At 36.5% G+C, this 24,641-nt stretch overlaps 1 protein-coding gene across 3 annotated transcripts in view; it reads left to right on the forward strand.

Moving 5' to 3' along the window:
* Tbck (TBC1 domain containing kinase) overlaps positions 1–24,641 on the forward strand; it is a 158,677-nt gene that overhangs the window by 56,631 nt on the left and 77,405 nt on the right. For all 3 annotated transcript variants that reach the window (XM_059266267.1, XM_059266268.1, XM_059266269.1), the window contains 4 exons: positions 602–685; positions 6,601–6,686; positions 20,903–20,939; positions 22,665–22,826. In XM_059266267.1, the coding sequence (XP_059122250.1) occupies positions 602–685; positions 6,601–6,686; positions 20,903–20,939; positions 22,665–22,826 (369 nt within the window). The remainder of the gene's footprint in view (positions 1–601; positions 686–6,600; positions 6,687–20,902; positions 20,940–22,664; positions 22,827–24,641) is intronic.

Raw genomic sequence — 24,641 nt, forward strand, 5'->3', positions numbered from 1 at the left:
TGATTGCTTAGGTATTTCCAATTATTAGATGCCAATCCAAGAGTAATAAAAGATCTGTATTTGAGAGTACAGGTTATGACTAGTATTCCTAACTCCAGGAATCTTACCTGTATCCGTTTTAATTATGGATTGTGAGGTTCATGTACCTCGTTAGTAATGAGTGCTTAGAAATTAAAATAAATAAAGTTCAGGCAATTAAGGTTTTATTATTGTGGGATAATGATTGCCACAGCAGTTGGAAATTGAAGTTACTGGAATGTTTATCTATTAATGTCTCAATTTTTTTCTTTTCGAGACAGGGTTTCTCTGTGTAGTTTTGGTGCCTGTCCTGGATCTCACTGTGTAGACCAGGCTGGTCTTGAACTCACAGAGATCCACCTGCCTCTGCCTCCCAAGTGCTGGGATTAAAGGTGGGCACCACCACCACCCAGCCTGTCTCAATGTTTTTAAATAGCAGAAACTTGTCTTCCTATAATTTTGTGTTTCCAGCACTTATTACCATATTTGTTGTTTAATAGTAGATTCAAAAATTTGTGCTTAGTGAATAACAGCTGGTCATCACCCTATTAACTGGTTTTGTATTTGCTTTATTCTTTCTTAGCCTTAGCTTATGCATGCATGTCTGCTTTTATTCCCAAATACCTGTATAACTTCTTCTTGAAAGACAACTCCCATGTAATACAAGGTAAGCAAATGACTTTTCCTGTCTTTGTATGGGACAAATTTCTATCAAAAATAACCAGTCTTGTCTTCATATAGGAGCACATTTTTATCAAAAATAACCAATCTTCAGGATAATAGTTTTGACCTAGTAGCATACATTGATGGTTCATCACCAAAACCCAGGAAGGAATATGAGGAATTTCTTCCTACAAACTCACAAGGAATTATAGTTCTTTTCTATGACTATCTTTCTTGATGACTATTTAATATATGCTCCCAACTCAGTTCAATGCAGACATGTTAGTTTAAGAATGTGCAGTTTGCTCTTTGTCTCTACCAATTAAAATAAAAACATGCTATTTTGGAGGAGTCTTTTATAACTTACAGTATAGGCATATGTTCGCCCTGAAATTTGGCACAGCATTAAGCATTTTTTAATTATTTTATAAGATCAAGGTGTATTCACACCTTAAAGATAAGGCTACTACAAGTCATAATGGAAAAGTTACATACCATTTAAGTCTAGGGTATAAAATTTCACCAATTTTCTGTTTAGGTGTATATTTTTCTAAGTACTTTATGGGAAAGAACAATAACAATGTTCCTGTCATTTATACCAGTCCCATATTGCTTTGGGTTAGTAGGTGGCTAAATCTAGGTATTTTTGAAAACTAAAAATGGTAGTAACTACACCAGATGCTGTGTACCAAACCAGTGCAAACTAGGATGTATGATCGATCCCACCACATAGACATTCAGTAAGTCCTTGTCATAGAGAAAGGGAGGAAGAAAGACATTTTAAAAAAAATGTAGCTGTCAGATGTGATGTATGCAAGTAAGTCTCCTTTCTCCCCATACACTAGGTGTGTTGGGGAGGGTCAAAGTCACTTTCACAGTCGTGATTTAGAAAAGCCAGTTTAATGGACATTCATGATATTTTGCTTTAATGGTAGTATATATGGAGAAAGAAAGGAATATATGAAGTACTGAGTCTGGCAAGAATGTCTTGTATCATGTAGCTAAACTTTTTTTTTTTTCCAGCACAGAAAATGTTCTGTTTTGACTAGAAAGGCTACTAGATAAGCTTGCTTGCTACTCTGAAGAAAATGCTTCACATATATAACCCTAAATCAAAATTAGTTTTCTTGGGCTGAGGAAATAGCTTAGTGGTAGAATGCTTGCTTAGCATGTGTGAGACCCTGGTTCAATCCCCAACACAACCACATTTTTAAGAAACTGATTTTCTCTTTCTCAACTTTTAAGTGCCCCGTCCCCGCTTCCCATTTAGTTATGAAGATTTGTGCTTGTTCTTTGGCTTTTAGTAAGGAAGTCAAGCCTTTACTGCCACCTTGTTAGTGGAAATGACTTCCACTTCCATTGCTTCTTGAGTGCCGAGATCTGCATGCCTTGTATCTGTTTTGCTTGTTTGGTTTGGTTTTTGACTTTATTGGCTGGCTAATCTGAAACTTGGTATGTAGCTCAAGCAGGCTTTCTTCCTCCTGTCTCTGGCATGCTGGCGTTGGAAGCACCCATGAGCACTGGCAGCATCTCTTTGCCTGCTGAGGTTGCCATCATCTTTAGGAGAAATTAGCAGTCTTGGAGAAGATAATGGTTAGCAAATTAAGAGTGTCCTTTCCGAATAGTAAGCAGACACAATCATTTGCTTTGAATTTGTCATCCATGTCCTTCATCTCTGCTTCCTTTACCTAAGAGAGTCAATTCTGAGAAGGTCGTCAGAGAGGAAACCAATGCAGATACTTATGTAGAGATTTGGAAAGTTCATCTCTCATGTACTCCATGCAGCTTTAAAAAAAAAACAAATATGGGTTATTTATAAACACTCATAAAAATTATGATATTATCAGGTGAGATTCTTACATCAATTTCATTGGGGATTGTAATTGCAGAGTATGTAATAAGTAAAAGAGGACAATAAATTTTAATGCATAGAAATTAGCACAGTTCATTATCTTTGTATACCTCATTTCAAAACTGAAAATACAAGGTTTCTTATTAAAATATAGAAAGTCTATATGGAGTTTTATGCAATAGTATAAAAACTACACTTGAGGTTTTAGGGATGATTTATAAATATCTTCATTTTTAAAAACCAAGTAATATTTGCATTTAGAAAATATCTTTGAGACTATTTTAAGAACCATGATTCATATTTTTATCATTTTGTAACTCATAATTATAGTGCTTTAGCATTTTAATATACCTTTAAAATGGGTTAGTAGGGGTTGGAGAGATGGCTCAATAGTTAAGAGCACTGTTCTTCCAGAAGACCTGGGTTCAACTCCCACATGACAGCTCACAGCTGTCTAATTCCAGCTCTAGAGGACCCAGTGCCCTCTTCTTGCCTCCTTGGACCAAGGCATGAGTATGCTGTACAGACATGCATGCAGACAAGTTATCCATATACATTAAATCATACACAAAATACCCATACACAAAGAATCAGTAGTGTTAAATGTGTAGAATCTTCTGTTTTAATCTAACCACTTTTCATTTCTTTGTAACTACCATTAATTTCCTTCTCAAATCAAAGGATATATGCAATGGGGTTTTTTGTTACTTTTTGTTAAATTTTTGTTAAAATTTATTAGGAGAGAACATGTAATATGATATGTTTAAACATATGTTTACACATATGTTCTCTCATATTTCCCTTGAAATAAAGAGCTCACACTGAGCTTCATTTGAAAACTTGTTCAAAGCCCAAACTTGCCGACTTTATAAGTTATATTTACCTATGTGAAGTTATATTCAATACAATAATGAATAAATGGTGTATTTGTATGTATCTGTGTATGTGTGTATGTGCATGCTGGTGTAAATCCAGTCACTGGTGTTTGGCAGAACAGAAGGAAAACATGGGTGAGGTTTGTTCAGTAAGTCTTTAATTAGCTGTGTAAATCCCATAGTAATTAAGTTTATCAGGCTTAAGTATGAATGATGTTTAATAAACCTAAGCATAGCTGTGGAGAATTGCTTGAGGCATGAATTTCTGCTTTAAATTGAAACATGCTTTTTAGAAGTCGAACGTTAATAACTATAGCTTATCAATATACAATTGAGTGCTTATGGTGGCTGATGATGCATACTTCTTGCTTCTGGGTAAATTGAAATTATAGATATACCATAAGGGAGTGCAGGAAAGCAGTTATAAAAAAGTTAAATGTCAAAGTTTACTAAGGCCTTCTAATGTGTCCTAGATCTTCAATTTGATTTGTGACTCTTGAAGATAAATTGAAGTCTGTTGTATTAGAACGGAAAGTAAATCAAGAAATGTGTTAATTGAGCATTTCATTCTTTATCTAGAATGAGTAGACAATGTTCACATTAGGCCAGTGATGTGATTCAGTTATATCATTGAACTGAATGCAGCATTGACATTTCCTTTGTTTGACTTGATGCTGCCAATTAAAAGCACGCACTGTATTTTTTTTTCATTTTTCATTATTAAGAAATTTTCTACTCACTCCACATGCTATCCACAGACCTCCTCCCGCCCCCCAGCCCTCTTTCCCAAGCCACCCCACATCCTCACATTCCCTAATCGAGGTCTCCCATGGGTAGTCAGCAGAGCCTGGCACACTGAGCCTAGGCAGGTCCAAGCCCCTTCCCACTGCACCAAGGCTGTGCAAGGCATCACACTACAGGCACCGGATTCCCAGAAGCCTGCCCATAGACCAGGGACAGATCCCAATCCCCCTGCCTGGGTGCCCCCCACACAGTTCGAGCCAAACAACTGTTTTCCATATCCAGAGGGCCTAGTCCAGTCCCATGGGGGCTCCACAGCTACCAGTCCACAGTTCATGGGCTTCCATTAGTGACGCACAGTATTTATAAACAAGTATTAAGAACAATTTTAGTTGAAAAAAAAATAGATTACTTTTACTTACTATTATTTCTTAAAATAAACACAAGTGCTTGTATAAACTGATAAAGCAAGGAAATATCAGTTTTAGAGGTTATTTCACCAAATAATTTGTTTTTAAAAATCAGTTATATTTTTTTAAGTTATTATTGTGATTTCAATTTCACAAAAAGAAATTGAGCTCATTTGTCTTGCTGTATTTTCTTTCTTTTGCCTTGCAATACAGGATGTCTTAGATTTCACAATCTTCTTCCTTCTACTACCAAAGTGTTGAGATAACAGACTTTAATTTTTTAATAAGCAAAAGAAAGATACTTGTAGGGGGAAGTTTCTCGGTCCCACCTAGCCCCATGGTCTGAACGAATCTCTCCCATCCGAGCTCTCATAGCCACTTATAAAACAATCACTCAGAAGCTTATATTAATTACAAACTGTATGGCCTATGGCTGAGGCTTCTTGCTAGCTAGCTCTTACATCTTAGCTCAACCCATTCCTACTAATCTATATTTTGCCACATGGCTTCGTGGAATTACCTGTTCTCTTACTTCTTGCTTCTCCTGGAGGCAGCATGCACACATAATTGTGTGTTGTGGGGTGTCCCTGCAAGCTTAACAGCCTGCAGTGAAATGATCCACAGAGACAAGAATGAAACTCAGCTCAACTTAATTAGCTACTACTAGTTCAAACTTAAGAAGTCTGACACTAGGTCATTTATTTTAGCCATGTTTAAACATAGCACAAATTTGGCAAAAAAGTTTTCTGATGACAACTAATTCAGTTCCATGTGTACAACAAAGCTTAAGACATGTTTACATTGGAACTCTTTGCAGCATATATATGGCTTCTTCCATAAAGATGGTTTCTGTTGACTTAGAAACAATGCTCAAGATGGAGTCTAGGGAGAATGACTGAGGTACACAATGCCTGTGGGAGTCAGGATTGGCCTGGCCTGCGATAACAAAGAGGTTACTTAGGCTGTTGTAAAACACAAGTTCCATCTCTCATAAGGATGGGTTTATAGACTCAGAAGCAATGCTCAAGATTTAGGGGGAAAGTCTGGCTTAAGCAAACATAATATTCTGGGGGATTCGGGTTCACCTGGCCCTACAGATAGCAAAGGATTACCAGGTTGTAAACTACCTTTCTCAGTGTTCAGGAAAGAAGACAGGTAAATATCTCCTTCCTTTGAAGAAATAAGCCTAAGTGTTTAACTTTTCCTGACTTTTCCAGTGCTTATCTGTGTGCACAAGGACCTTTTACCCTCTACAGTGTGTGTGTGTGGGGGGGGGGGGGGTGCGCGGGGGGTGTATGGTATGCACATGTGCATGCAGGTATGCTACCCCATGTGCATGCACGTATATACTGGAAGGTGAAGTTAAATGTATTCCTATATCACTCTCCACCTTATCTCTTGAGACAGGGTCTCTCACTGAACCATCTTTTTATCCACCAAGATGTCTCTCTGGCACAACAAAAAATATTTTCAGTTACCTACTGTTTACCTACTTTCCATTCATTGTAGTTAATTAAGTTCATATTTCTGCATATGCCAAACATAGAATTGTAGATAGGAAAAAATTTACAACTAGAAAAGGTGCTGAAATTTGTATAGAAACCAGTTTGGGGCACAGTTACTCTCCTGTGACTGCTTGTCTTTCACTGTTCCTTACTTCCGGGTCTTTTCACCTTCTGAACATTCAGTCAATGAGAAACCAATTTACTGTTGCCAGAGCAAATGTATTTGTACAGTTTGGTTGGAAAGCATCAGTCATCCTGTGTTTAATTTATGACTCAAGAAATAACAGATAGCTCTGAAAGTAAACTGTGATAGAGTTTATTGGTCTGTTTGTTTAATACTTAGCATTGTGATTGAAGTAGTAACAGAATACACTGTATTCAATACTTAAATATATATATGGAAAATACTATATTAAAGGACCCTGGCTTCATGGCACAGATAGATTCTCACTCAGCACAAGCTATGGTTCACTTATTGAAGTCTTTGATGTAGTTGGTGAAGACAATCATGGTCTTCAGCATTGTTGTCCTTTCAGAATACCTGACTGTGTTCTCTCAGATGATTGCGTTCCACGATCCAGAGCTAAGTAATCATCTCAACGAGATTGGCTTCATTCCTGATGTAAGTACCCCGTGTGCATTAGCAGAACAGGAGGTGAAAAGTGATAAAGTCAAGCAGAAATGACAGAATAAAAGATGGTATTCTTAAATTGTTTAGATCATAAGATGTCTGCACAAGTTGTTGAAACTAACTATAGCTTTGTGTTTGTGTTGTTACTTTCCATATCTTCATGTAAAAGAAGATAGAGGTTCATTTTTCTCGGCATACTTACTATTAACAATTTGTTGTTTAAAACCCAGTGAAGAGTGGATTAAAAATAATGTTTTTATGAATTCTTCACAAATTTCATGTAGTGTATTTTGGTCATATCTCCCGTCTCCTACCAAATGCATCTCTCTCTCTCTCTCTCTCTCTCTCTCTCTCTCTCTCTCTCTCTCTCTCTCTCTCTCTCTCTCTCCCTCCCTCCCTCCCTCCCTCCCTCCCTCCCTCCCTCCCTATCAACTTTGTGTGTGCACTGCTGGTCACTTCTCCTTCTTCTTTCTCCTCTCTAAATCCCTCAAGTCCGGTGTGTGCTGTCCAAATACCTGGAGTATGGGGCATGGTCAACTTACTAGACAAACGTGTTTTATTCAGTTGTGCTCCGAAGGGCTTTCACTTTGACTTTATGATGTTTTTGACTAGATTTTGAGAAATTATACATTGCATCCTGAATATTTTGGTATTTGGCTTGGTATACTACTTTGGAAGCTTTTCCAGATTTTGTCACTCTGTTAAGTTACTCTGTAGTACACAGCAAGTAAAATTCAAAGGTAACATTTAAGAGTTAATTAGGACGTGGCCTAGCCAGTTACTTATTTTCGTTTCGGACATTTATTTGTTCTTCTTTTAAAAGTCCAGAGGATAAACATGTATCAAAACATTACCACATTGCATATAAATAAAAGAAAAGTTAAAAAAATAATAACATGTTAACATTTGTCAAGGGTATTTAAATAGTAGCAATATAAAGGGTTCATTTTAGTTTTTAACTTTTTAATACTCTGAATATCCCATTTAATAATTAAATTGAGAAAGCATGGTTTTCCTGCAAGTAATTATGTTTTCAGAGATTTGTTCTATTGAAAAGTTATTGGTAAGGAGATATATTGGTGAGGCATATTTTGCTAAAATAGAAAAAAGACTTTATAAGGTGGTATGGTATTATCTTATTTTTGTAAAATGAAGTATATGTGAATATATCCAAAGAAACAGTTAGAAGTTATACTGCATAATATTAATTTTGATTATCTTAGGTTAAGGAAGTTTGTGGTGGTTATTTTGGAAGAGTAAATATAGTTTAAAATTACTGTCATTTCAAATGTTATAATATTTGTAATATAAAAATTTAAACCATGTCATACACAATATTTAGTAAGTTATTTTGACATAATAAATAGAAAAATTGTGATTTTTGTTGAGACTCAAGGGACAGAAAGTTGAGAATTCTTAATGTACACGTGTGTGTGTGTGTGTGTGTGTGTGTGTGCATGCACACACATCTGTATCTCTGTGTGTGTTGCTGAACAAATTTACCAAGCAGTATTTCATACTTCCTGCATGTTTCCTTCTGTTTTTAAATGTTTATAAATAACCAGATGATTTCTTAACTTCAACCTGAAAAGGCTTGTGTGGAGAATTTAGTAAAAATAAACTGATTATGAGAAGTAAACAAATAACTTTGGGATAGAGATTTCTCTGTCTGTCTTAACCTCTCCATTTCCTGATCAGTGTTTTCTCTGATCAGGAAATGTGGAAATGACTGCTATATTAGCAGTGGTGTTCTGTTTCTGAGAGGACAAAAGTGACTAAAAATTTAGATAGAAACTAGGGGTAATTATTTTTAAAAAAACTTCACTTAAATTAGCTAAAGTATATTGTGGGGGGCAGCTCCCACATTTCTTTACCCAAGGACTCTTGAGGAGTGAGGGATAAGTGATTTATATAGAAATATAGAGGATAGAGACGGTTAGAAACACAGGATAGCCTCGGAGGGGCCTGAGTCAAAACCCACCAGCCCCTTCTGTCTCTACTAAAGGGCTTTTAAAGGAATGCCAAGGGGTGGAGCAAAAGATGTCCCCACAGCACAGCCAAGTACAGACCATCCCAGACACCTGGTGACCATGCCTGTGATCAAGCCTAATGCAGCCCTGCTGTATAAAGCAAGCTCAGATCTCACTAGAAAACCTTTGTGGGCTCCCACAGTATACTTACAACTAAAAGTAAAATTACATTACTTCAAAGTTATAGACCAATAGAAAATATGTAGACTAACATGAATGAAATTATACATGTAGTCGGATCAAAATCCTTAAGCATTTTCATGAATATAGGTGTTACTAAGAAAACATCAAAGGAAGAGCATTTAGCTTTGTTTTAGTAAAATAAAATATTGAATTCTAAAGGATTTAAGAAGTGGAAAACAAAACCAATAAACAAGCAAAGCACTGTTAAAGCGTAATAGGAATATAGTATACATTTGCTGTGTACTAGTACCGTTCTACCCTTACGATGATTCATCAAATACTCCAAATTTATAAACATTAACTGTTAAGTATTTATTCATTATGCCAATTTGGGAAGGATTAGTAACATGGAAATAAAACTTTAGATAGCAACAGTAAGAATATTTTATGAAAAATTAGGTGGAAAATCCACTTTTAGAACATTATAGTAATTTTTGTATTATTTTAAGGGGAAGGTAAAATATGCATTGTTTTTTGACATTGAGTCAGGAATTCTTTCATGTTTGGAGCTTGATTTGCCCCTACTTTCAAGCTTATAAATTAGCCTACTACTGTTTCCTGGACACTACCAGAAAACTCAGGACTCCAGCATGTGTTAGCTAGCAGCATGGGTCTCAGACTATGTGTTTGTTTTCCCTTACTGCCAAATCAGATCCTAAAGGGAACTCGACTGAGGGCCCAGGGGACCCCTACAGGAGCAATGGACGGTTGTGCAGGACAGCCACCATGGGTTTAGTGAGCTAACAATGTCTCATTGGCAGTGAGCCTGTCTTCCCATTGTTCCTGGAAGGCGGCTGAGTTTCTAAGAAAGCAGATTTTATCTGTTTTATATGGCTGCTTTTTCTTTAGTATTTCTTTTCATACAGTATATTCTGATCAGTTTCCCCTCCTTCACCTCTCCTACTCCCCACCTTCATTCTTTCTATCTTTAGAAAATAAACAAACCAGAATAGAGCAAAACAGAGAAAAAAGAATAAAAACAAAGAACACAGAAGTGCATAGAGATGTACACTCTCAGAAAACCCATAAAACAAAATCAAGAAAAAAATCAGAAGCCAAATTTATCAGCAAGAGATCAGTAAAGTAAAAACTGCCCAGACAAGCACTATATGACAAAAATAAGTAAATAAATAAATGCATAATTAAATAACTAATAGAACAAATAAAGTCTAAAAAAAACCCCACTGAGTATGTTTTGTGTTTGCAACCTACTGCGGGCGTGGGGCCTGACCTTTAGTATTGTTTGTATACACAATGAGTCTTCATTGGAGAAAACTAATTTTATCTTTGCCTTTGCAAGTGGTTGGCACTCAGAAATAGCTTTTTGATTTTGGTTGGAAGATTGTGTCCACTTCCTGTCTCAGTGCTAGAACCCCATCTGGCTTGGGCCTGTACTGGCTCTGTGCATGCTGCTACATTCTTTGTGAGTTCATATGTGCTTCAGTCCTATTGTATCTGGAATACATTGTTTCCATAATGTCTTCCATCTCTACTTACAATCTTTCCACTTCCTACCTTTTTTTCCAAAAGTTCCCTGAGCCCTAAGGGGAGAGGTTTTATGGAGGCATCCCAGTTAGGACTGGATGTTCAAAGATCTCTCACACTGCACGTTGTCCCCATATACTACAAGTAGAAGTTTTTCTGATGTTGAGCAAGAGGCTGATCTATGGGTATAGCAGAATTTCATTAGGAGTCATGTTGCTACATTTCTTTAGCAGAACAGTAGCATTTGGTTTTCCCCTGGTCCATGATCTAGTCCCAGATTCTCGGCCAACCGAGCAGTGTCAGGCATTGATTCCGTCTCACGGAGGAGGCCTTGAATCCAGATAGTGGTTGGTTACTCCCATAACTTTTGTGGCACTATGATAGCACTATATCATGTAGGCAGGTCACTATTGTAGATCGATAACTTGTAGCTCAAATAGGTTTATAGCTGGTTTGATGTTTACCTTTCCCCTCTGGTAGCATGCAGAGTACTCTCCAGGACCATGGACACTATTCAGTAGGCATGAAGGCTCTCATTAAGTACCAAATTGACTTCTCCATGTTCAATGAGATATGTAGTTGTTTGCTTCAGCAGTGGGGCCTTGTAAGGCTGCTTTTTAATGCAAACATCTTTTAAAAAATAAGTCAGAGCATAGCAAATAGTTACAGTTATAGAAAGTAAGCCAGCACAGTGCTCCAGGTCTGTGACCTCAGCACTAGGAGGCTAAAGCAGGAGAGTCACATGTTCAAACCCAGCATGCATGATGACGTAGTGATTCCCAGGCCAGCCTGGAACTGCATAAGAACCCAGCTCAAAATAAAAAAATACATATATATAACTTCCAAACCAATAAGAAAGATGAAACAAAAAATGCCCATCCTGATCCTTTCAAAACAAAGAGAGAATATAAAGTGTAAATGAATTAAATTGTCTATTAAGGGAGATTTTTAGTTTATATTTTAAAAAATCCTCAATATGCTATCTTTAAGAAATGAACCAAAAAATGTTAAAAGGTACTGCTCAAAACAGAAAATTTTTTTAAAAAGTAAAACAAATGTTGACCCCAATAAAAAAGGAGAATTTAGTGATGTAAATATAGACTGTAAAAAGACAATAACACAAACTCAAATGTGGAACTTGGTATGTGACAGAGATGGTTCCACAAATCCATTAGAAAAGAACCAGTGAGTAAATGATCCTGGTGCAATGGTTAACTCTAAGGAGGGACTGTGAATCAAAGCATATCCTCACACCATACATAGTTAATTCTTGATCTACTAGAAGGCCTAATGTAAAATGTCATGTTTAGAATATATGTCCATGAAAAAAATGATTGCAATTATTGAAGTACATAACAAATTTTGAAGAAAGAATTAGAATTGAGGAATTGTACAAAGGACCTCCATTGTATGGATAATTTATTGTGATTTAAAAGTTTTTTGAAGAAAGTATGACAAACATTAAATCTTGTTAAATCTGAGAAGTCCTTTGAAAGTTTCCTCCTGTTTGGCTTTGCACAGTGAGTATCTGTGCAGTAACTCAGTAATTTTGATATGATGCATTTTTATGTTCTCCTTCCCATTGATGACCTACTCCTTAAATTAGTAAGACATTTCACATAATTTTTTAAACTAATAATAGTGGGGATGTAATTGAAATAATGTTAATGAATGTGATTCCTCTTGTAAGTCGTTCATGAATCCTGTGGATGGAATGTGTCCCTCTGTGAAGTATTTTACAGTCTACAGAGCAAACTCTGGACATCCCTAATACCCACCGCCCTCTAAACATGCTTCTGCATCTATTTCTGGGAAGTTATTCTCCATCTGTTTCCATTGCCCTCTAGGTAGTGGTTTCTCACTATTTTGAATCTAGCAGCAAAAAGAAAACTTGAGAGGGAAAGTAACTATATCTTAACCCATAGAGAGGTCCCTTCCACAGAAAGTTAGCAAATGAGATTTTTTGCAAAATAAGAGGAAATGTTAGCTGGATGATTTTAAAAACAGCAGCTACTCTTGTCTTTTAATCTGAAGAATGACAAGCAAATTAGTGACTGCCGAGAGAGGAAAAATGAGTCCTCCTCATGGATGTGCCTCTGATTGGTTATCCAGTATACTGGTCAGCCCTAAAGCATAAGAACCAACAATGACTGGTTCAGCAGGTTGTGTCTATGTATTAATTCATATGTATGCACATAACAATAATAATTGAAAAAGAGGCCTGGATTTGAGAGGGGGTGGATAGGAGTGGGAGAAGGGAAGGAGGAATACTGTAAATAGACTGTATGTGAAATTTACATTTTTAAAAATAAATTAGCTTTTTTAAAGACCAAAATTTCACCTTGTAACCATATTTGAAGTTTTAAATTTAGAGATCTTTGACAGTGAGTAGTTGTGATGGTGTGTGATGAAATGGGGAATTTTTCTGACATTCTTAATCATATCTTACTTGCATTTCATCAGCATGTGTATGCAGCGTTCTTTTATTTTTCTCTTCAATTATTATCATCAGTACTTTTCCTCTAACATTACTTTTGAGAAAATTGTGGTGATGCCTCTAACAATATTTCGGACTAGGATTCATCTAAACGAAGAGTAGGTTCAGTGATAATGAGATCCCAAACCAAGTTCCCACTCAAGAACTAATCCTATCAAAGCAAGCCTTCATTAATCCTCCACCGTTGAAATGCAGGTGCCTATTGCAGGAGAGATTGTGATTTCTGGCTCCCTTCCATTTGCTGTGGGTCACAGAACTCTGAGCACAGAGCAGTGCTGAAGCTTAAGTAGCTTGGGATATTGTGCACTGATGTGATGCCTAGATTATCGAAGTCACGGCAGTTCTGTGATTTACATATAAATAGAGTAGGTAATATGTATTTGGAGAAGTTGGGGCCAGAGTGATTTTTATCATTCTTTCTTGATGCAGTTCTGCTTCTGTAAATATACTAGGTACTTAAAAATGAGAATAGAAAAGTGTGCTTCCTCATTCTTAAGGGTACAGGTTTTTTTCTAAAATGTTCAGAATAGCGTTCAGCTTGCCTCTTATGAACAGCTGTCAGGGGACCATTAAGAAATGACACTGGCTAGCTCTCAGCAGCATGTATCCTTTGACTTTACTGTCTCGGTGGAAGATAACACTAACAAATTCACTGATACAGTGGTTGGGCGTTGCCAATTAACTGTAGGTGATAAAAGATGTTCACACTATCACTAATTTTCTCCCTGTTTAAAAGCTTTTGCTGTTATTTCAGCTGGGTTTATATATGTCAACAGAAAGTATAGAATGATTTTAGTTTCTTCATTTGTTTCTGGCCTTTAAGAAGTTTTAGCTTTTAGTCCAAAGAGACTACTAACAATGAGCTTTTGATTTTTTATCAAAATACATTGCAAGGAAAAGTAAGAAAATTATTACTTTATTTAGAATATCCCAAAGTAAGATTCCCGTTGTAGACTATCTACAGTCCTAAAGGGTGTTGTTGTCTACCTGGTGGGATGAGCCTGCTTTAATGCCCACGACCTTTAAACGCAAATAACTTACTAAGCTCTATTTCATAGTAAGGCTTGGCTACTATCTTGTAGCAAGCGCCCAAACCTCAGACACCACAGGTTTATTATTCCTACCTGGGAAGACAAAAATAATAGTTTAGTAACTTTTTGTTTAAAAGAATCACTTGTGATTTAAATATCTAACAAGTGCTGGTCAGCAAATTCTCAGTTGAATCCCCAGATATGCAGTGTTTCTAATCTAATGTATCCTCGTACTGTTGATGGGCAAGTGAAAGGAAACAGAATATGGTTTTCACAGCTATTCACAACTCAGGGTCGTTGTGTGTTCTTAAAATTAATGAGAAGCCCCAGGAGTTTTGTGTATGTATTTCACTGATCAGTAACTATTGAGGAATGGAGACTGGTAACAACTAGCTAGGCATGGTGGTACAAGTTCCTGGGGATCTCAGGAGTTCAAGGCCAAGATCTGGGCTCTATAGCAAGACAGTGTCTTACACACACACACACACACACACACACACACACACACACACACACACAAATAAATAAATAAATAAAACCAGTAAAATGTTAATAATAATAACTTGTTAACTAAAATTGTATATTTAAAAAATAACTGGTTTTGCTCAAAATAGAGAGTGGTATTGTTTTCTTTTTTTAAGTCTCTAAATTAGAACAACAGGATTCTCATATCTACTTCTGCCTTCTGTTTGTTGCTGCTTATTGTTTTGGTTATAAGTGTATCAAAGCATGTCTTAAGCTGACTTGAAATGTACAATCTAAAACTGTTATCAGTGAATTTTTCATCCTGTGTTCTATTACAGTCCATTAGTCTGCCTTACATTTTCAATGTCTTTTTCACCCATGCATGATGTTGTAATGTTATGTGTCAGCAATTTGGAAAATATTGGTTCACCGAGTTTTCATGTCTACTAACTATGAAACATTTCATTATACAAAATCCAAAATAATCATATTTGTTAATGTCATCACTGACCATATTACATTAAATGGTTAGGGAGGTCGCTCAGAGGGTACAGTGTTTGGTGTGCAACCAAGAAGACCAGTGTTTAGATATCAAACACTCACTTAACTGACAGCTGGACATGGTGACCCATCTGTGATTTCAATGTGTAGGAAGCAGAGACAGAGCATCCTACACTAACCAAACCAGCAAGCTCTGGATTCAAGTGGGAAAGCCTGCATCAAGATACTGGTGTCGCCTGGGCAGTGGTAGATCTCACCTTTAATCCCAGAACTTGGAAGGCAGAGGCAGGCCAGCCTGGTCTACAGAACGAGTTCCAGGACAGTCAGAGCAACACAGAGAAACCCTGTCTCAAAAAACTAACAAATAAGGATACCAATGTCAACCTCTAGCCTCCACTTACATGTGCATCACAAACTTACACACACACACAGTCACAATCACATAAGTATTAGAAATCAGTCTTGTAATATTTATTCTTTTAAATTTATTTTGTTTTTAAATATGTGCCTCTGTGGAGGGATATGTGCATGTATGCAAGTGTTCTTTTTTTTTTTTTTTGAGACAGGGTTTTGTTGAGTGTCCTTGGCTATTCTGGAATTAGCTCTGTAGAACAGGCTAGCCTCAAACTCATAGAGATCTGCCTGCCTCTGCCTCCTGAGTGCTGGGATCAAGACATGCGCCACCACCAACTGATATGTGCAAGTTCTTATGGAGGCCAGAGATGTTGGATCCTCTGCAACTGGAGTTGCAGGTAGTTGTGAACTGCCTGACATGGTCTGGAAACCAAATTCGGGCACCCCCTTCCCCCGGGAAGGACAACATACTCTTAACTGTTAACCCATCTTCCTGGCTGGCCCCTTTTGTGATATTATAATCCTCAGCTCAGCTCAAATGTTTCTTGTGGTAGGGCTTATTTAACTTATGTTTTGAGAAATGTTGACCAAATATCCAAGCTTTAAAGCATTATTTCTGTTATTCTTTCAAGTGAAAACAGTATCTCTTGAAGAAAGCACCATGTGGCTCAAGTGATTATTGGCTCCTCCTCACACGTCAGTGCAGAGCACAGTGGCCTCCCAAGTCATCTCACCACATATTCCTGAAGAACTTGAAAGAGTCATAATTTTACCCCTTTACAAACATAACATATACTTTGGGGCCATTATCTTGATTTCTGCTGCTTTATCCACTTGAACCCTTACACTGTTAGCGTAAATGTCAACCCAGTAAAAACAGTGACTAGAACACAGAACACCACCCTCACTTTTTTGAGAATTTATATGTCACACAGGTGAGGCAGACCTTACAGACTAGATTATTGTATAAATCACACCTGACACTCCTTTTTCTTTCTCTTCCACTTCCTCTCTCACTGTGTGCCTCTCTCAGAGTGCTTCCACAGGTGTCCTGGCACCAAGACAGTCCCCAGCCAGATGCGCCTGATCCTCATCTTTGCTGGTCCCAAGACTGGGAGTCAGACAAAACTCTTTTATCGCTCACCTAGTCTGTGGAATTATGTCACAGGAACACAAAATGGACCAAGACCATTTTAGAATAACAAAAAAAATGTCATTGTTCTTCTGTTTTCTTGTTACTCTTGTGTTTTTAAACACAATTACAAATAACTAATTGGTGATAATTAAAATAATTCCTATGTGATGAAAATATTTCACAACATAGCTTTAACAGATCATTAATATCTTAAGAAAATACTTACAGATTTATAGAAGGTACCATATCTATAATTGCAAGGTAGAAGGAACTATATTCTATTTTTCAAATAATTAATAACATAGAAAAATATTTATGAGCCCACTTGCTTTGTTTCTGCCGGCATTATACAGTGCAGACAACACTGGCTGAATGTTGCCAGTTCTCGCTTGCTGTTGCTAGGGGGCAGCATTTACTTAGCAGACAGCTGCAGACAAGTACATTGCCAAGTCTGGCTCACATTTGTGATCCGGAGAATACTCCGAACATGTATGACATTTTATTGATTTCCAGCTTCTAACTTGAAACTGTGAAATAGCTGAGACTACATATGTTTTTGTGTTTATAATGAAGTATTTCAAAACTTAGAACCATTCAAAAATAAAATCTGTTATTCAAAATTATCTTATTCCAATATCCCATGTATAGCAGATGCTATTTTAAACTATACTAGTAGCTTGAGAAATTGCTTAATACAAAAGATATGTATTCATATCTTTCAGCTGGGCCTCATGGAACAAGTCTGTCATCCCAGTTACTTGGGAGTTTGAGGCAAAAGATTCAAAAGTTCATAGCTTTTCTTTGATACAGAAGGCCTTCAGTTTGGGAGCAGCCTAGACAACTTAGTAAGATAAGTCTGAAAATAAAAAGTTAAAAGAAGGCTAAGGATATACTATGCTTTCCTGGCCTTGGATTCAATCTCTAAGTCCAAGACCTCTCCTCAAAAAAAAAAAAAAAAAAAAAGGATATTAAAAAATAAGGATTTTAAAATGGAAAAATGGAGAAAGAATAGAGGAATTATGCTTTACATAGTATCATTCTATCTCCCTGGTCTTAATTTTATTGGTAAGAAGTATCTGGTGCTAGTAACTATACCTCGGGGTCTCTGTGTTATCTTAAATATGTTCGTTGAATCTGGATTATCACTTTTCTAATATCATTGGAGTAATCTTCACTCTACTAGTTTTAAACCCTTTAAAAGTAACTGTTATCCAAGTATGTGTCTATGAAAGTAGATTTGATGATGTTTCCAGTGCTCCTGTATTTAATATGAAAATATTCTTCCCAGTAGTAGTCAGAGACTGGGTCCTTTCTTCATTCTTTCATGCTGTTTGAAAGTACCATCTCGGGAGCATTTGATTCTAGATTCTGGATATCTCTATTTTATATTTCCTTCATTGTTTAAACAAATATTTGGGTGCCTATTATATGCTATGTATTATTATATCCCCTGGATATATTAAAGGGGTAAATACTACAAACACCTGAGCCTTCACATTTTTGTAGAAATATATGATAAAGAGATAAGTAATGGGGCTAGAGAAGTGGCTTGGCAGTTAACTTTTGCAGAGGACCCACATTCTTTTTCCAGTACTTATATGGTGGCTCACAATCCTGTGTAACTCCAGTTTCAGGGGATCTGACTCTCTCCCCTGGCCTCCAGGTACTTGCATGGTATACATGACACATCATGGCAAAATTCTCATACATGAAATATTTTTAATATATACCAGAGATGTTGAAGGATTATCCACTGTAAATGGAGCACAATGAGCAAACATGAGGTCACGTGGTAGGATATGGAGGGAAGAAGACTTTGAGTATTACAGATACATCATCACCATTGACTTTATTTTAGCACCACAAAGAAACAAGATGGTTTTGAATAGAATAGTGATCCCTAATATAATTTCATAACAAGATCATTCTGACACCTTGCTGGCTGAAATCCAAGAGCAGGGAAGGACAGAATGCAGTGGGTTTGTCATAGCTGTGGAATAAGCAGGGCATGACATGGTGGTGGCCTGATCTGGATGTTAGCAGTAGAGGTGGTGAAAAGTTCTCACTACTCACAGATAAGTATTTTGAGGAGAGAACAGCAAGTCTGCTGGTGGCCGATACAAGGTGTTTAAGAAGAGAGGAGTCAAGAACGATTGCAAAAGTGTTTTTTATCTTAGCAAGTGGTGCTAAGTGCTTAAGTGCTCTTAACTTAAATGTAGAAATGTAGATGTAGAAACGTGTGTTTGGAGGTACAGAGTTTGGAGGAAGTTTCAAGAGTTCAAGTGAAGAAAGAGAGAGTGAGAGAGAAAGAAAGATAGATAGAATAGACATTTTGAAATGTATGTTTGGAATTTGTGGGAGAGGGCTTGGAGTAGAATTGAAAATTTGCCAGTCTTCATACTACAATCAGTATTTGAAGAAAATAGAAAAAAAAATAAAGTTTCTAGGAACTGAACTGTAACAGTACTGCGTTTAAAAACCAGAAGGATGAAGAGAAACTTCGGGGTTGGGGGAGAAGCAAGCAAACAAACAAAATGGATAAGCAGCAGTGAAAAAAAAAAGCTAGAAGAAAACTATATCAATGTGTTGTCTAGAAGTCAAGTAAAGAAAATATGTTCTCATAAAGTGGGTGTGGTCAACAATGTCTGACCTTTTGGAGTGGTTAAAAAAAAGGATTAACAGAGATTTAGCAACATGGAAGCCATCAATGGCCAGGGCAACAGTTTCTTTGGTGAATACAGTTAAAAACCTGACTGGAATGAAATGAGAAACTATGAAATGAATAAATGCTGCTCTTTACTCTCAGCTCCATAGATCTTAGAGCTATGACTTACCTGGTCGCTGCCCTGTCCTGTGTGTCTGCTAACAGTCTTGGCCTGCCTCAAGTGTTCAGTCCTATTTGTTGAATAAATAAATAAATAAATAAATAAATAAATAAATAAATAAATAAATGAATAAATGAATAAATGAATGAATAAATGAATAAGAGTGAATAAATAAATAAATAAATAAATAAATAAATAAATAAATAAATAAATAAAAGAGTGAAGTAACCTTTACCCACAAGAAAGTTCCCATCTTGGTAAAATGAGGCCAGCAGCTTCTGCAGCTTTGCCATTAACACCCTAGCCAGTAGCTCTGCTGTTGTACCACATAGCTACTTCCTCTGCAGAAGTACAAAACATTTTATGTTGGGTGAATGAACGAAAGTGCTCAGAATGAATTATACAAAGCATGTGATAATAAGCACTAATAAAATTTGACCAAAGATTCTTAATGAAAAACAATTGGCTCTCATCAAAATGATCAGCAGTAATATAATGGATGTTATGCCCTTAAATTAAATCACCCTTATGTTTTTAAATTTAAATTAAGATATAGAACTTATACTTTGTTAGATCTTATTGTTTTTTATAGTGCAAACTAATTGCTAGGAAGCCACATATCTATCTGAGCTTCCTTGTTTACATTTGCAACATCTCTGGAAAGAAGTCTCAGCCTGTCAGCTTAAGTCAGAGATGATGTAGAAATCAATGTTTATTGTTTTGCTATAGTATTTATATTTTAATGAACTATATAATTTTACTTTTAGTTCTTGACTGGCCTTTGATAGTGTACATACTCTTGTGTATACAATGCCAAGATGGTATGCTACTCCCCTCATAAATTTATAATTGATAGGTGCTGAAAGGATATTTATCTAAGTAGGTAGTCTAAGCCTTTGTTTTAATTGTAGCCTGTATTCACTCACAAATTATCTTTATTTTTAAGACTTGCTATGAAGAGTCCCAGTCCAAGAACAGGAGCAGATGAAATGAAATGCCCAGCCCAAGTAGAGAGGCAGAACAGAAAGGGGGCATTAATTCTTCCTGAACTCTCCTTCTCCAGGATTCTTAGTGGACTAGGTGATGCCTACTCACACTGGGAGGGCAATCCACTTAGCACTTTTTCAAAAGTTAGTTCCACCTAAAAGCCTGCTCAGAGATGCAACCCAAAATAATGTGTAATCACTAATCTGAACATCCTGATATTCTGTCAATTTAACATATGAGATTAACTTTCATAAGGAACTTTAAAATCTGAGAAATAGCCGGGCGGTGGTGGCGCACGCCTTTAATCCCAGCACTCGGGAGGCAGAGCTAGGCGGATCTCTGTGAGTTCAAGGCCAGCCTGGTCTACCAAGTGAGTCCTAGGAAAGGCGCAAAACTACACAGAGAAACCCTGTCTCGAAAAACCAAAAAAAAAAAAAAAAAAAAAATCTGAGAAATAATTTTTCTACAGCTAAAAACTATGCACTTAAAATTTATTTACTATTACTGCATTTGGTTTGGCCATGGCCATAAGCATACTCATTGGTAAATATAATAATGTATTCATGATAATAACTATAGTTACCTGCATTCTTTCATATTTTATTAAGTGGAATAGAACAAAACAGTGTTTTAAACCATTAAGTTTGGTGATCATTCTAATTATGCCTTTTACTTTCTCTTCGTCCATGTCCTGTGCTCCTGGTCCACTCACAGCTCTATGCCATCCCTTGGTTTCTTACCATGTTCACTCGTAAGTACCATTTCTTCTGCAGTGTTATCTAAAGCACAGCCTCACTCTTCCTCAGAATTCTAAATTTATGAGAATATTAAATAAATGTATTGTGCATCTTTATAAAATTTTAACATGATGTCATTTACAGACAGTAATTTCAACTGTTCTGGCCTTAAAAATTAAAAAGACATTGGAAAGGATTAAAATCTATTTTGCATGTCATATACAGCTTTATTCCTTTTTAAGAAGAGAATTCAACATCAACTATAGAATTTACATCATGTTTTTGAGTCCAGTTTTCAGCTGAATTGGCTTTCTAGATGTTCTCTATTAACTCATGGTTTTACTTTCTAAACTGGGAATCCTCTAAAAATTAATCATGTTATATGACTATGTAATGCTTTAATCAGTTACTATACATTTTATCAGTGACTATAATGGAAGTGGACAGCCATGCTTAAATGCAGTACACAGGATAAATGAAATAACATTTGAAATAGTGTAGAAAGATATTCACAGTACTATAAAGTGAGAAAGAAGTTACATTTTTTAATTAATAGAATTTTGGTGGGAATTTAATAAAACAATTGTTTATGATACACAATGAAAATATTATCTTATACATACAGCAATTCTAAAGTTCAACTATAGATATAAACTTGTGTAGATAACGTTACTAAAAGTTATAGGAGAAATTCTGAATTGGATAAATATATTAATTGTTAATGGGAGTCAGAAAATGTAATGTCTGACCCATCTGATAATAGTTTACTAAAGGGCCTTAGGAAGCTGTAAGTTGACAGAATCAGGGGCTAGAGAGTTGGCTGAGTAGTTAAGAGAACTTGCTGCTCTTGCAGAGAACCAGTTTGGTTCCCAGTTTGGGTGGCTCACAGCTACCTGTAATTCAAGCTCGAGGAGGTCTAATGTTCTCCATAGACCCACAGACATTTGCATGCATGTGCACACACATACACACACAAACACACACAAACACACACACACACACACACACACACACACACACACACGCACGCACACACTCACATGCACACACGCGCGCACAAATAAAAATCCTTTAAAAAAATTTATAGTCAAGTGTAGCATGAATCTTAAAGGTACTTATTAATAAAATCAAACCTGAGGCCAGATATTGGGGTGAATGCTGGAAGATCAGAGAAGCAGAACAAGCCACAGCTACCTCACCTTGACAATTCCTCAGCTGATCCTGTTTCCTTATACTGGAAGCCTCTGAGTCCTCATCCAGAATGGATCTCAGCTGAACTGTGCTGCTTAAAGCCTAAAAGCTTAACCAGCCTAGTTCCTGGTTTTCACACCTTATATACTTTTCTGCTTTCTGCCATTACTTCCTGGAATTAAAGGCTCACTTCTTGGGATTAAAGGTGTGTGTCACCATGCCTGGCTGTTTCCAATGTGGCCTTGAACTCACAGAGATCCAAACGGATTTCCTAGGATTAAAGGTGTGCATGCCACCATTTTCTAGCCTCTGTATCTAGCGGCTATTCTGTTCTCTGACCCCAGATAAGTTTATTAGGGTGCACAATATTTTGGGGAACACAATACCACCATAGTCAAGCATTTTATCAGCACAGTTTAACATTTTAGCTCTTAAAATTAACAACCTTGACCTTGAAGTAATAATACTCATATATCTAATAATGCAGCTATTATATTTTTTATAAATTTGGTTTTTGTTTAAGTACATTTTATAAACTCTTTCTACAGATGTATTTCCTCTGCACAAAATTTTCCACCTCTGGGATACATTACTACTTGGAAATTCCTCTTTCCCGTTCTGTATTGGAGTAGCCATCCTCCAGCAGCTGCGGGACCGGCTTTTGGCTAATGGCTTCAATGAATGTATCCTTCTCTTCTCTGACTTACCAGGTATGTGGCTAAATGAAGGAATCGCTTCATGCAATTTTGACTGTAAAATAATGAGCTATCTTAGCCATTTGAGAGGATCATCCAGCCTTCAGAATCTCTTCTGCTTGGACCCCGTTTTCACTGTCAAGATAATCAGTGCTTTTTGCTAGCTCAAGAATGCAGAAACTAATGTAGGTCATACTAAGCCACTGTGGATTATTCCCATCACAGTAATACCACCAAAAGGGTAAAAGATCATGGCTGTGGGGGAGTAGCATATTTACCCTTTGCTTAGGACTCAGCCATTTATCTTCAGCTGAAGGAGAGTAAATAAAGGCCACTCAGGAAGGTGTTTGAGAATGTGTTTATATAAGGATGGTATTCACATGGAACTTTGCTCCCTCCTAGCCACAGCTGCTTGGTAACAACTTGACAGTTTAAGAACAGGAAACACCGTCCTTTTAAGAAAACAAGTCAAACTCTATAGAAATATATTATGTAATAGAAGATAATGACTAAGCTGTGTAACATATTCACAAGGGGAAGTTTGAAACCCTTGGGCTGAATGCTTCAATGAAAAACTACAGAAGACAACTATGGTTTGATTCATGATGCTGAAAAGATAGTCTATGTGGCTACCTAAGATGTAATATATCTGTAAAGTGTGTAAAGCTACTTTGTGAAGAAACTCAATGTTTTTAAGATACAAAATTTGGGCTGAAGAGAAGACTCAGCAATTACAAGCACTTGTTGCTCTTGCAGAGGACCCAGATTTGGTTTCCAGCACTGGCTAACAGATGGCTAACAACCATCTGTAACTCTAGTTCTAAAGGATCCAATGCCCTCCTCCTGCCTCTGTGGGCACCAAGCACACATGTGGTACACATACACACATGCAAACAAACACTCATAAACATAAAATATAAAATAAGAATAAATAAATCTTTTTTTAAAAAATACCAAAATTTTACTTTTTTACAGCAGATTTCTGGTACCATGTTTTTTGCTGGTTCTACTGCTGCCCTCCATATTTTCAGACAAGGATGTAATAGCAAGCACACTTAAAACTGTCTGTGATAAAGTCCCTGAACACCAAACAAAGGACTAGTGATCCTTTTAAGATTATGTATTTATTAGGCACTTTCAATAGAAATAAGGAATCTGCTATCTACCTTATATTTATATTTAGTGGATATATTTTCTACTCTACCATCTTTCTGTTAAAGGTCTTCATTTTTTGAGGAAAAAAATAACATAATAAAAGCCTTGCAATAATTTAAAACCCCCCCTTCTTACTATTTCACAAATTAAAATGTCATCCAATTCATCAAATTTAATTAAAATAAGTTATTTCTTATATTAACAAATAATAGTTATGGGTTTGATTTTTTTAATTTTTTTTCTAGGAGATGGTCATAATCAAGGTTTTGTGGGGTTTGGGGAGTTGGTCTGAATAGGGACAAAGAAGCAAATTTCACAAACTCAGAAGCTGTCTGTGCCCCACAGATGTTTTCTTGTCATCCCCAGCTTGCCACAGTAAACAGGGGATGATTGATTAGGATTAAAAGATTTTTTTTGGTTAGTTATAAAAATAAGCATATTAGAAATGCTGATTGTGCATTTTCAAATCAAGTAAATTTAGCTGCTTTCCTCCCAAGCATAAGTGTTCCCAGAAATGCCAGTGAAAGTATCTGTGATAGTGTTTTGTGGGCAAATTAGTGACCAGTGCTAGCACAACTCCAACAAGTAGAAAAGTTAGCATTTACATGTGTTAGAACTCAGTAGTTCTATAAAAGCTATCTTGAAGCAAGAAAGGATATTAGTAGTTTGAAAACA

The sequence above is a fragment of the Peromyscus eremicus genome, chromosome 6 (assembly GCF_949786415.1).
Source record: "Peromyscus eremicus chromosome 6, PerEre_H2_v1, whole genome shotgun sequence".
Classification (NCBI taxonomy): Eukaryota; Metazoa; Chordata; class Mammalia; order Rodentia; family Cricetidae; genus Peromyscus; species Peromyscus eremicus.